The sequence below is a fragment of the Pagrus pagrus genome (assembly GCF_965226575.1).
Source record: "Pagrus pagrus genome assembly, chromosome: 8".
In the NCBI taxonomy this organism is placed as follows: Eukaryota; Metazoa; Chordata; class Actinopteri; order Spariformes; family Sparidae; genus Pagrus; species Pagrus pagrus.
Genome location: NC_140192.1, coordinates 10,685,824 through 10,700,038, shown reverse-complemented (window position 1 = coordinate 10,700,038; position 14,215 = coordinate 10,685,824). Strand labels below are relative to the sequence as shown.

At 39.2% G+C, this 14,215-nt stretch overlaps 2 protein-coding genes across 10 annotated transcripts in view; both read right to left on the bottom strand.

Moving 5' to 3' along the window:
* The window catches only part of slc23a2 (solute carrier family 23 member 2), a 32,944-nt gene extending 24,323 nt beyond the window's left edge, over positions 1-8,621 (bottom strand). For 3 of the 7 annotated variants that reach the window (XM_084359250.1, XM_084359253.1, XM_084359252.1), the window contains exon 1: positions 8,369-8,458. The gene's annotated coding sequence lies outside the window, so the exon portion shown is untranslated. Of the gene's footprint in view, positions 1-378; positions 496-8,368 lie in introns of those variants that run through there. The other 4 variants (XM_084359254.1, XM_084359255.1, XM_084359256.1 and 1 more) reach the window with 3 other exon arrangements.
* A 1,684-nt stretch (positions 8,622-10,305) lies between these two features.
* The window catches only part of kcnip3a (Kv channel interacting protein 3a, calsenilin), a 42,462-nt gene continuing 38,552 nt past the window's right edge, over positions 10,306-14,215 (bottom strand). For all 3 annotated transcript variants that reach the window (XM_084359532.1, XM_084359533.1, XM_084359534.1), the window contains one exon: positions 10,306-11,456. In XM_084359532.1, coding sequence (XP_084215658.1) covers positions 11,409-11,456 — 48 coding nt within the window. In that variant the 3' untranslated portion in view covers positions 10,306-11,408. The remainder of the gene's footprint in view (positions 11,457-14,215) is intronic.

The window sequence follows — 14,215 nt, the reverse complement described above, 5'->3', positions numbered from 1 at the left end:
TTGTCATTTGTTGTATTTAATTCCTATGGCTGGATGCTGTATATTTATTTTATTCTGGTTTACAACTGTTTCCGTAACTGAACTCAACAAAACATTAATCTGATCTGTTGCAATACAATTCATCTTCTCATTTGTGTCCATCAATACAATATAGCAAAATTATCTATCCACACACAAGTACATAGACAAAATAACAGTAAAAACCATAAAAATCTAAAAGAACAATGTACATAACAGCTGACAGTGCAGCCTATTTTTAGGACTTCTGACAGTTTGGAGATTTATCTAACCTTTCAGTACACAAAAGCACTCATTGGGGACATGTCTACATTTGAAATGGAAAACATAAATATAAATTGGCTATTTACTAGTACTGACTTTCACTTCCTCTCGGTTTTTCCACTTGAATCACAGGACACAGGACATGTTCGGGCAAAGACTTGATGGAGGCAGTAACCAAAGGAAAGGCTGGCAGCAGACAGCAGCAGGATTTGTGATGATATAACTATAGACAAAGTACAAATATGATTGATTAACTTCATTATTGCACAGGAATTGTAGTCAATTTATAGATAAAAAAACTAGTTCTTTGACACGCCAGGGCCCTTACACATTAGCAGCAGGTGAACAACCATGCTGTGCTGTACAAACACATTTCTCACTTAAAGAAACCAAAGCAGCAGGAAAGACAGTCACATTTAGATCAGGGGAATAGAGATGTTCAGCCTTTAACTGCATTTCCATCCCGTTCTCAAAGCAACACCTACACCCACACAGCATGCTATCAGCAGCACATGAATGGGCGTAAAAGGTTAGACACACAAAAAAAATCTCACATTATTCTCAGACAAAGTAGGTCTACACTGTAACTGTACACGTTTCTTTTAGGTTCTTCCGCCCCCCACAGTGTCAGGAATTTTTTCATCAAACCCAGCAGGGACATTTAAGACTAAAAGGTATCCATTGTTGTTCTAAGTTGATGAAACCCTATAACACTACCCAAGCCAAACACCAGCTGCTGCTCACAAAGGGGGAACCAGTTTCATTTGCTTGTACAGTAACAGCAGAGACAGATTACCTCCATTAAGCCCCTTAACACTTTCATAAAGAACAGCTAAAAATGCCTGATCTGTGATATCAAGGAGACATTCACTGTTTTTACAGCAAACAAAGTTACTTGGTTACATTAGAAGTCGGTCATCACAGACAAAATGTTTTGATTGTACTCAATTACACGACTTAAACAGGTTAAGTCAACAAGTTGTATGTGCACTTTTTAAAACATATTGTAGTACAATAGAGGAAAGACACTACAGTACAGGGAAGATCTGCACCCTCAGAAGTCACACCTACTGGCAGGGCAGCAACTAACAATTATTTCCATTGTCAGTCATGTGCTGGTTATTTAAAAAAAATAATAATAATTGGATTGAAATATCAAATGTTATGTATTGCCTGACCAACAGTCCAAAGATTTTCGGTTTACATTTATATAAAACAACCAACCAACCAACAACAACCAGAAGGTGCAACCAACATTTGGCCTTTTTGGCATGACTTGCACAATTGATCATCTAATCACACTTTGTGGAGGAGGTTTTGTGGTTCAAGTGAAGCATGTTGGTAGAACAAGACAGGACAGACAAAACAAATAAGGCTCAGAGAGATAAGGAGACATCAGTGGGTGAGGTGACTGGGTGAGACCTGTTACCAGAGTTAGGTCTGTCTGTGACTTTGCTGTTATCATCCTGCATATTGAAGGTGACCCATAAGGAGTGAATGGAGACCACATTTAGCAGAACAACAGACTTTATTGTTGCGGGCCAGACACACAGACCAAATAGACAGTCACAACCTGCATGTAAAGTGCAAATGATGATAGTGTTAGTCAATGCACTTTGTGGTTGCTCCACGTCGATATGATTTCATTCAAGAAGAAGTGTATCCACTCAACCTACTTCACTTAAATTTTTTATTTGAACCACTACCATTATAAGCCCTATAAAAGCAGTCATTCAATAACAACTGCATTGACTGGTGCAGTCCATGATCAACTTTTAGCAATTTCAGTGATATTTTAAGCCTATTTTTTAAAGAAAGCTTAGTGGTTAGTTAATAGTTGTTAGCTACATGTTTGCATCTTAGTAATTATAACACTACTGTAATGTAATGACAACAGAGGAAATGTGACATGGTTTTATGTTAAAAACTTTACAGCTGGGAGCGCCACATACTGCACACCCATAACGTCCTTGGTTTGATAACAGTCAGGGACATTTGTCACATGACCTACCCCTCTTTCTCCCCTTGTTGCCCATCTTCTGCTTTTTTATCATCCATCCAATGAAGACAAAACTAATGAAAAGATATTGAAACCACCAAACTGACAAATACAAAATGTAAACTTGCAATTGTACTGAATTGTAATGATCTTTACAAAAACACCCTGGTATACAGAGGTTTAAAAATTAGACGACTTATAATGACCTTTAATGCACCACTTCCAGTAGGACAGACTAAAGTAGGTAAGTCAATTAGAAATGCTGTTTAGTCTGCTCCTATCAGTCCATCCATCATCTGTCATGCTGCTGATTAAATTTTTATGAAACTTATGATGTGGGTCATTTCTCAGTTCTAGCGTTTTCAAAACTGCACTGATGGCCTCAACGGAAATGCTACAACATTTAGCTGTCTGGAAGTGAGGCACAAAATCTCGGCTGTGGCTGATTACATTAGTTGATAGAGAACGATGGATGCCATTGCTACATCCGGGCATTTTTATGCCCTTTTTGTTTTTTTCTTTAACAGGGATGATGCAGTGTAACATAGTTTCGATACAGAGTATGAATCCAATGTACAGCACAGAAAGTTTATAGCTATTGCTAACTTTATATTCTTGTCCCTAGTGTTGGTGTTGCTTCTCCATGTACAGCGTAATTAAAATGATGAGCCAAAGAGAGGTGGAAAGACAACAGGGGGGTGTTCTATATCACATTAGACAAAAGGTCTTCACAACTAATCTTATGCGTTGTTAATCATTAACCTAGCTTTTGACCATCCATTGTTTTCAATCTCGAATAATCAGCTGATTATTTTATTGATAAATTGATTAATCACTTAGTCTATAAATGTCAGAAGACAGTTAATACTACTAATCATACCAAGGAGAGCATCAAATTACTTTTTATGTCTGACCAACAGTGAAAGATTTTTATTTCATTATAACATATGTTTATCACTTTCGTTTGAGAAATGACTGCAGAATTAATGAAAGGAGTTGCAGATAATGTTTTTGCTAAACTACAATTTAAGACTATATAATTCCACATATACAATACACTACAAAGAAAATTGATGAATGATACATTTTAACATTTTCATTTGGGTGTTCTGACTTCCTCATGGGATGTGACAATACTGTCATAACTAATAATTCACATCAACAGATAAACAAGCGAACAATGACACAGTTCAACGTTTTTGTATCATAACTGTAGTAGGATAGGAACAACATAAAAAATGAGTCCCTCTTAAAAACACACAAGAACATGTCTTTATTACACAATCACTAGCATCTGCGCAAATATATGATTAGCTGTGATCAGCAATAAATCAATAAGTGGCCCCACTGGCCTCTTCCATTCACACATCCCCACCCGTGCTTGTGAAAAAATCTTTTGAAATACAAAAGAAAATCTATTGAATGCCCATTTATCCACTACCTCGTTACACCGGGCCAGATGAGGCCTGGCAAAAATCACTGACAGTTTTCTCTAATTGTTGAAAAGGTGCAATTCCACAAAGACCATCATCAGATGCAGCTTTAACAGAAGACACACACACACACACACACACACACACACACACACACACACACACACACACACACACACACACACACACCCCCCCCCCCTCAGGTCATCCCCCTGTGGTTAAGAGCTACAGTATTGTAATTTTGACACAGCATATATCCTGATACTAAGAGCTGATAGCATCTTGAGAACTTGCCCTGAAGTATCAGTAGCAGCTCAGAACTGGCACTGATCCTTCTCTGATACTGTTATAGTGATGAATATAGTTTGGTTTAATACTGCTGGCTATGCTGTTCAGTCCTTGTTATGCAAGAATCATATGGTGTGCTATGCCTTTGACCGTTTAATCCCGATCTTACTCCATTTCTTTCATCGCACGCACAAACAGAAGATTCGAAAGGCACAATGTGTAGCAACTAACAGCAAAAGTCCTATTACTTACAAAATAAATTTGCCAATAAACAGACTGTAGAGAAAAAAGAAGTATTTGTTATTACAGGGCATACCATCCGGGGCTAAAATCTTACCTTTTACCACCCACCATGCAACCGCACACACACACACACCTTTACACAGTACAGTGGGGAGACACAGCATGACCCGGCACTATGGTGTAATCTTAGTCACACGCTGCCTACAGCAAACAGGGCCAGGAATCCATTTCTGTGACCCAGTTCACCTCACTGTGCCTGTTCCTGCCTGGCCGAAATCCTGCGAGGTTATCCTCTGCTCTATATCCATTTACTTCAACTCAGGGTGACTAAGGAGGAGCTATACCCAGAAAGCCTGAAAAAATACATTTTAAAATAAAATCCCTGTTACGGTCACTATCTGGTAATTGTAAGCATTGTGCAGTTTTAGTTTCTTTTCCTAAATATGACTGACACATGCAAGAAGTGGATGAAATTTTTATCCATCGTCATCATCTGTTGCCTGAACGGAATATTATTTTCATTAAATATCCTTGTTTTCTTCAGTGTACAGACATACCTTATCATTTTTTGTTGCCGTTCCTCCTCTTGCACTGAGCACTGCCAGACATTATGGTATCTGGGTTTTGAACTTCATCTGTTAATTTTTCTGACATAATATCCTTCAGTGTGGCTTGCAACCTCTGTACAGACAGAACTTAAATTGCAACGAGGGGTTGTTTGGAGGACTGCTGCCTTAACATTCCCACCAACCCAACCCACCGAACTGATACTTAACCTTTACTTAGGACTTTTAATGAGTATCCATGTCTGCACTTGACCTGTTCTCAACAGCCGGTGATGTTGCTTTCTGTGTCCAGTGCGCCACCATCACGGTCGTGCCCAAACAAAACATTCATCACGGGTTTAATGAGTGAGGCCGATCACCCCGACGTTTGTGGTCATTTGGATAAACATGTCAGTAGCCATGTTTCCACAAAATGTCGAGCAAATTTTAAGCAAACTTTTGAAAGTTTTCAAAAAATAAGAAATATCAAAAAGCGAATCTGGTGTGTTTCCATAAACTGTTTTGAGCGGATGAACTAGGCTACGTTGAGCGTAATTTCGTCAGAGGATGACGGGGTGTAGGCTACGTGACTACGTCACATGTGGTGTTGAAGTAAACAGAGGCTAGAGGTAAACAAACAGGAAACAAAATGGAGAGAGGTCTTCAAGAATTACTTTCGATAGGGCAAGTTGTAATTGTCAGCTAGCATTGGCCATGTTGCATGCTAAAGACAAAGAAATGCAATGACTATAATGCACGCAGCAAGGGCGATAAGACGACAACAACATGGCAACAGCTGATCAGTCATGTGAGTTGAATGTTTGCTACGTCAGAGTTTATTCTGTTTCCATCAAACATTTTGCACATTGACTCTGATTCGCAAAAGACAAAAACCACCTCAAGTGAGCATGCAAACTTTTTTGCAAATGAAATGAAGTTTTTTTTAATTTTGCCATTTCTATAAAATTTCTAATGCGATATTCTTTAAAATGATTTATGGAAACATGGCTACTGGCTGAATCCAATTGTCCATCCTCTGGACTTGCGGACTGAGCCAGCTTAATTTCATTACAGACAGGAAGTTGCAGGTAAGGCTGGACAACCTAACATCCAGCACCTATACAATCAGCACTAGCAGCACCTTGGGATTACCGCTGTCCCTACAGCTCTTCTCCATTTTCATCACAACTGCACCTCTGAGATCTCTTCTGACTAATTACCCAACACTCACTGATCCCCATCTGACACAGTGATGAGTCTGCATTAAGAGTAGAGGCTAACCAGGAAGTTGACACCACTGCCAAGGAGCAAGTTTGATTTATGTGTAAAACCTGAAACCTCCTTCCCATGTTCAGTTTTTCAATATTTGGCTCCATTTATGATTTACTGCCTTTTTAACCCTTATTTTGTGTACCACTGGTATACCTTTATGCTTGTTTTGGCATGTCTGTACAGAGAACTGTTCCACAGTTGTTTCAGTTTGAGGTGTAGTGTTGCCTGCAGTAACTGCACCTACTGCCTGTGCACTATTATTGCCATTAGTGTTTGACTTTTTGTACAACAGCAGAATTCAATCAAGCTGAGACACTGAAAAACCTTGGTCGTGCTTTCAGACACCAGCTTGCCACAATTCAGGATACAAATTCAGGTCCTATGCAAACCACAGGCACAGGTGCAATGCAAAATGCTCTGCCTGCACGAGTGGTGCTGTGTACACCGATATTACTGCCACATTAACACTCAGCATGGGCTCACTTAATGTAATTGGAAAAAATCCCACTACGTCTTCATACATTTAATTTAAAAATAAAAAAAACATGGCCACATGTGGATAGGACTTCATGTAAAATGCAGCTGAGCAAATTTTAGACTAACTTCTTGATAACACTTTGCTTTATTTGCTCTGAATTAAAAAAAAAAAAAAAAAAATACAAAAACAAATGTCGCAAAAAGGCAATCGATAAAAACAAACAAAAACTTGAATAACTTGTTTCAACTTAAATCTTGATAAACTACAAGTTTACAGTCATATGTGTCACTTGCATGCATAAAATGACTAAACGGGAAACACCCTCCTATGGTTATAAGATTGCTCTACCATCTTATTGTCTGCCCTCCAGGATTAGCCCGTGAGTAAGTTTAAGTGATAGCAGGACAAAATGGATGTTTGTGCCTACACAATGAGACCCTGTACCTCTTCTCAGTATTCATTTGCTCATACTCAACAGTTCAACACGTGAGGGGAGGCAGATAAAATCCAAATGGTCTGCCAAACAATCAATTGCTCTTGTGGGTGACGGCATCAGAAGATCTTCCCTGTAGTTAATACTGGACTACTCTTAACAATTTGAGCTCTGAACTTTACCTGGTGGTTATATCATAATACAAGAAATTGTGCAAAATTTAGCATCACTAAAAATCTGAATCTCAAAAGTTATCTGCTGAAGGGTATGTGAGCAGAAATGTTCAGTATCTGTGTGCCAGCTCTGATCACTCACAATGTGGACCTCTAAAAAGAAGATACTTATCTAATATCATTACGATCGTGCATCAACAGGGCTATAAATCACCAACTGACCTGGGACCTAACACAATTTCCTCAGTTTTATGGACGTTGATGTGGAAACCATCGTCAATACACCAGAATGAAAACCTGTCAGCGTCTGCTCATGTCTGAATTGTCAGATCCTATCTGCTAGTGTCTGAGTTGCTTTTGAGTAAACAGAGAACAATGAGGCCATTACTCAAGCAACATTTTGTAGTATTAAAAAAAAGAAGTTATTGTGGTTCATCGGGTTTGATGAAGGTTACAAAATGTCAAAATTGATTAAATAGGAAGTCAAGCTGCTCTTTGGCATGAAGAGTTAAAGTTATTTTAGATCTCACAAAGACTGGGCCCCCAATTTAAGACTAGCTTCTCTCTCTTTACCTATTCATTTCACCTGTTTGGTAAGGTGTATTTGCTCATGACGGATGTACAGACACACACACCTGCATCGCCACGTTTCCAGGACAACCCCATCCTCACGAGCCAATAAATCCTAATGGCCAAATAAGCTCTAGTGTCCCAGTTATTGCTGCCTGGTGTCTGTCGCTGTTTCTTACCAGCTCTATCTCTGGGGTCTCACATGATACAGAGCTGTGCCAAGCGATGCATGTTTAGTCTCCCACAGGGTGTTTTGTGTTTCAGAGTCACAATAAAGCCACCATATCTAGAAACCTTGAGGCATATGGCCTCCACGCTATAAAAATAAGCAATAGTTGAAGCGTGAAGTGTATTTTTCCTGAGCCTGACCAATGGGGCCTCGTGTTTCACGGTCACACTTCAGCTTCAGTAGACACACGCCGGCATACGGAGTCATCTATCGTTAGCTAGCTACCGGAGGAGAGATCTTTAATGTGACATCTTTGCCCGTAACTCATTCTCCGCCACCAGCTTGAGCTCCGGCTCTGACGACGTCCGGAGGACATCCAGAAGAAGAGTTACTAAACGTCCTGCTTCCTAAAATCCACATGTATGCTAAGTCTGTCTGATGGGATTAAAAATGGACTCGTTTTTTTTTTTTTTTCTCGCTCACCTGCGTGATGAAAGAGAAGACAGAGCCCACTTCCCTTCTCGGCTAGCGTTACGTCCGCTGGCTCGTCCCCGTGGTTTGTTGTTAGCGGTGCGCAGGGGAAGGTGGCGGGCGGGCGGGCGGGGGAGCGAAGATAGCCTACACTTACAGCCGGAGGAAGGTCCAAACAGAGCGGACTGTGGTGATGAGCTGAGACCGTCTTCAAGCCTGGCTCGACCGACTCAAGCTCCCTCCCTTGAACAGACGGGGTTTTAAACAGCTACTGCCTCACGCTCTTCCCATGGAGGGATTTTGCCTTTCATAAAGCCACGGGGGTTGACGTTGATCAACACGCATGCTCACATCCACCCGTGACGTAAAGTGTCCACCTATCGCCCCGCCTTGGAGCCGCGGCTCAGCCAATCAGTGGCGGGCTGACGGTGACGCAGCCCTCCCTCCCTCCCCTGTGAAGATCCATGTGACAGCGGCGGCCTCAACAGTTTTTGTAATAATGACCTTTCTTGCATAACCTGCACAGTGTGCGCCTGCCGCCGTACAGTTGTCTAACCACTGCGCCCTCCTAAAATGAATTTTTAAAAGATGGTTGTCTTTCTGCTTTCTTCAGCGGAAACACCTCTGTTTGCACCACGCTGCCATCTAATGGCTGTTTATTTTAACTGCCTTCATTGGCCTACTTTGAGACACCGTGGGCTGGGTTATCCTGGCATAACCTATTTGGCATTTGGCATAACACTCACAAATTAGCCTTCAGTGGTGTCATTGCGTGATGATAAAGTCTGGAATAGTAACACATAAGCACAATGTTGCCTGAATATAAAGGGACAATGCTTTATTATCTAAATTGTATGAAAACATTTTTGATTGCCATCATATCTTATCAGACAATGGTCTAGTGAATAACCATCACACAATGAACCAGACCTGTTGTATAAAGTAAAGTAAACCTTGATTAAAAGTGAGGATTTTGTGTTAAAATATTACTTTGGTAAAAGTAAGCCGCCCATAGGAATAGTACTTGAGTAAAAGCCTTAGAAGATCTGATATTAAATGTACTCTAGTATCAAAAGTACAAGTAAAAGTAAAATTATAAAAAAATATTTACATGTATTTATGTACTGCATACTATGGGTCAACCACTTATTGTCCCGATTATCAGATGGTCAGCATTTTTCTGATTATCGGAATGAGTATTTGTATTTCCTCTAGAACACACATTAATTTAAATACAACAACCTACAAAATAAATAACATACAACATATAGTGTGTTGTTGTAATTAGCTATGTATTTCACCACGATGGCAGGGTGGACAAAACTTCACCTAAAACTTGCCCTTTTTCCATGTACAGTTAGGGTCAAGTATCTGCAGCCAAGTGGAAGTGGAGTGAAAAATGGGTTGAGGGTCATGTATCATGTGGGTCAGGTGAGTGATGGACCATCTTTGCGATAATTTGTGTATATGGTCTCACCAAGCACAGTTATTCAAATTTTGAGCTACAGAGTCAACCCTTCAGGCTCCCTCCAGGTCTGAGGCCTGAGACAGTTTCATAATGTGGCAAATCCATTTTGTGCATCTAATGAATAGTCTACATATAATGCTCACTGTTCTTTCAACTGTTTTGGTCTTCAGCGACTAGGTTTCGTTAATGTATTGAAGCTTGAGTTTTTAACTTCTACAAACAAACAAGAAAGCCATGATGACATAAACAACATAGCAGATGTTTCTACAATGAGTCATTAAGAGCCACATTTAACTATTTATACTTTAAGTATAAATAGTTGAATATCTGATTGCACAGTTTTAGCTCCACTTGCATTTCACTAAACATTTATAGTCTGTTTTTGTTTGCCATTAGATAGGATGTCTGTCTGTTCACCACACAGTTTTTGTTGCTCAATAATCTGAATGCATGAGGGGAAACACAGTGAGGGGACACGTCGCAGATGTCGACAGCATCTTTAATTAACCGACATCATCACAAAGGTCCTACTGTACTGTACATAATACTGTGGCACTTAGAGTCAGCATGCTCGTAGATACTGAAGAACCAAGATAAAGCCTTAATTCAGCATAAGAACACACTTATAACAGTCCTTTTGTTTCTTCACAATTCTGTACAGACTCACTTTTCCAATCTGACCAGCTAAACATCATCTTCCAAAATACAAAAAAAGAGAAATATTTGAATAATACATTTAAATTCTGTGGAGAACCGCTACTAAACATGATGTCAAACTGGTTAACACAGAGATCTCTAAAACAAATACTCAGTTCTGGTCCTACTCCATCACCCAGTGCAGCACAGATGAGGCCAATACAACATAGGGCATTTAACTATAACTATACATATATACATACACCAGTGGTGTATCAGGTGCAGGTATCTACAGTGCCTTTATTGCAGGCGCATATAATACATCAGAAAATTGTAGTGCAAGCTAATTCCACATCACATATTTGATGACAGACATGCTTTAGTTCATTTCTCTTTTTTTGTGCGATTTTTTTTTCGTGCTGCTCTTAGTTCACTTCATCCAATGCTCTAAAACCTCTTGAGGAACCAGCGGTCTGTGTGTATGGAAGAGAAACAGTGTGTGTGAGAAAGTGTATTAGTGTTAAAGCTAGTATCCCTGTGTGCTCAGGTCAGTGGATTATTGTACAGTAAGCTTCTTTATTCCTTGTTGGTGCTTTTGGTCTGATGATAAAAGCACAAGGAGCTCTCCTGTTTCTTCAGTTTGGACACAAATAAAACAATTGGCTGGACAGATGAGGACTTTTACCCAGGAAGCTCTTCTTTTGTCTGTAGCAGTCCTTTTAATCCAGAAGCAGTTGCAAGATACAGCTAAAGGAGTGCGGCGAGAAATGGAAAAAAAACTCCTAGTTCTTCTATTCTGTATCTTTACAGTTACTACATTATGTGCCAGGATGTTGTGTTTGCAGTGTGTGGAGTATAGAGTATGAGGGGCATGTATGTGTGTTGTATTTTTGTGTGAGTTGTTCAAGTGGGCTTATGAAGGAAAACAACTGAAAGCGTCCTGATTCTTTATATCACGTTCTCAAACAGCTGCATGGAGTTCATGATGTTCTCGTCCTGGAACAAAGATAAGAAAAAAAACATTTGTCAACAGGTCTGAAGTAAACGTAAAGTTCAGGTCGATATGTTTAAAATTGCTTGTGACATAAAACTTGTTAGCCACAGTCACAATGTAGCTTTAAGTGAAGTCTATCCAAACAAAAGTGTTAAATGTAATATTAGTAATAATGAATAACACTGAAAAATAAACCAATTGTTACAAATTATATAATGACTGTTTAAAACACACTGGACTTAAATATGTGTCTACCACCCATATATAAATCCTATATGATGCATATACTGTACATAACCATCCACTTACAGTAATGTGTATGAAGTTATCTAGCACTTCACCAAAACAATATTTATTCCTTTGCAGTCTCTGTATTTATTTACAATCTATATGTCTATTTCTATCATCCAGTAAACTCTTCTTTGTATAAATACATTGGGAACAAGTTAAAACTGGAGTCAAATTCCTTGTTCGTGTACATATACTGGCCCAATAAATTTGATTCTGATTCTGGATATAAATCTTGTATCATATCCTGTTGTTTGTTTACTGGTGTCTAGTTATCTGAAGAACACAAGAAAACAGAAAGAACGATACGATACGATACAATACGATGCGATGCGATGCGATACGATACGATACGATACGATACGATACGATACTTAATTGACAGGTTACACTAAAATTCATTTTGCATCCTCAGGCAGCTCTGCTCAAGAAGTTTACACACAAATTCGACATATGGCGCATATTCATAGAAGCACATCGAACTGTCCTGAACCTGTAACATGCCACAAAATACCTAATTTAGCAGCACACTGATTTTGCTTGAGCAACAGTATAGACTGGTGTATTAAATCATTTAGAAGCTAAGATGGTTTCTTAATGGACAACTAGAATGTTTTAATCTTCTTGGTCAGTCATTTAGGATTAAAGTTGAAGTTTCCCTTTGAGGTCTTTATGTAGTTGTATTTAGATATCACCAACACTGTGGTGTTCTCACCTCTGCTGTAACTTGTTTTTGTTGTTTTTTTGTTGTGAGATGATTAGGAGCTTACTCCCAAATAACAGGTAATGATGTGGTACTATAGTCACGTCCAACATGTTGTTGTTTTTGTTGTTGTTGTTGTGGTTTACTGGTGTATTTATTGTGTTGTGTAATGTTTTTAACTTTATGTATAATACTGTATAAATGTAAAACTTTAAAAGTCTTGCTGAAACACTTCTTGGTTTAGAATAGATAGTTTCTTTTGATGGTGTGCTGTCAAATTTCAGTCCTTTAGCAGATTAGCATCAATCACAGATTTGGCAGCTAATTTGGGAATACATGGTATGTTATAGAACATTGCAAAACTCTTATTTTCCCTTGTTTGGTCTGTTGAAGCACATTTATTGCCCAATGTCTGAGGTTGGGTTCAGTGAAATCACACAGGTGGTCAATCTCAAACAGAATATTCGCTCATGATCTACTAACCCCTTTGAGTCAGAGCTTCATTGATGTTTACAGGACAAGCAAACAAAACATGAGTCAGCCCACATAGTTTAATCTTCGACTTCAAGTACTTATGAAGTCAGGGAAAAGTCTCCTAACAGCTTGTACATTATATTTACAACAAGGGGCCAAAAGTCAAATATTTGCCCAAGTATATCGTCTACTTTCCTCACGGAAAATATTTTACCAACACGTGTCGAGATGTTGTGCCCACACCCTCTGTTTACACCGGGAGGTAAATGCCTCCGCAGTAGTCCATAAATATCAATTAGCATTTTACAGCTTCGGAAACTGTAATGACATGTTTTTGTTTTTCAGCTCCAGTCTGGGAGAAAGCACAGAAACATGTCTTTAGTGATGTTGTGACTGGCATCAGGGTGAACAACAGTGGTGTAGCTCAGCGGCCTCATTTATAAAACAGACTTATGATCAATTTTGATGTTATGTATGATTTAAGCAGAAAACCACCCTTAAGTAGTTATTTATCAAACATTACTTCGACGTGAAAATGGTCTAACCTCTAAGCAAAGTCTAAAATTGACTCGGGTGATTTTCCTGCTGGTTATGTAGGGGTATTGCAGTTAGGGATGCATATTCATCCAAGCCTGTTGTAAACTTTGCACGAGCTTTATGAACAATGTGCACTGGTGACACACTCCAAGCTGCATGTTTGGCTTTGTTTGTCAACCTGCTATTTAGCCCACCAAATACTATGTGTTTTCTGGCTTCAGTCTCCTCTACCATCGCTTTGATCTCGTCTTCTTAAAGGTTTGTTTTCCCTTTTTGGTCCATAGCAATTCCTGACTCAACCCTCATTTGCGTTGACTTTATATAAGGGGAAACCACAAGGCAGGTGCTGTCAATTTAAGGTGATTTGAGATTTACAGATCACAGGTGCGTAATTTACAAATGTGTTTCTTAGAATCTTTTGTGCCGTATCTGAATTCAAAAAGCCTTATTAAACCAAATAACTCATGTATCCCTAACTGAAAATGCAACTATTATTGTGAATATATTGTGATATTGTGAATTTAAAGAACATTTGTGTATGTATCATGGTTCACTTTCTAGTGTGTTGTGTTGTGCTGAAAGCCGGTCTTTAGTTAATGTTAGCTGACTCAATTTCTAAACTAACGTTAGCTACTGTTGCTCTCTGTTAGTGGAGCGGAGAGAGGCACTGAGATAAGGAACCCGAGAACGTGCATTAAGTCACATCCTTTGGACTATCATGGAAAATCTGACCCCAGTCTTTCACAGAGAAATCCACAG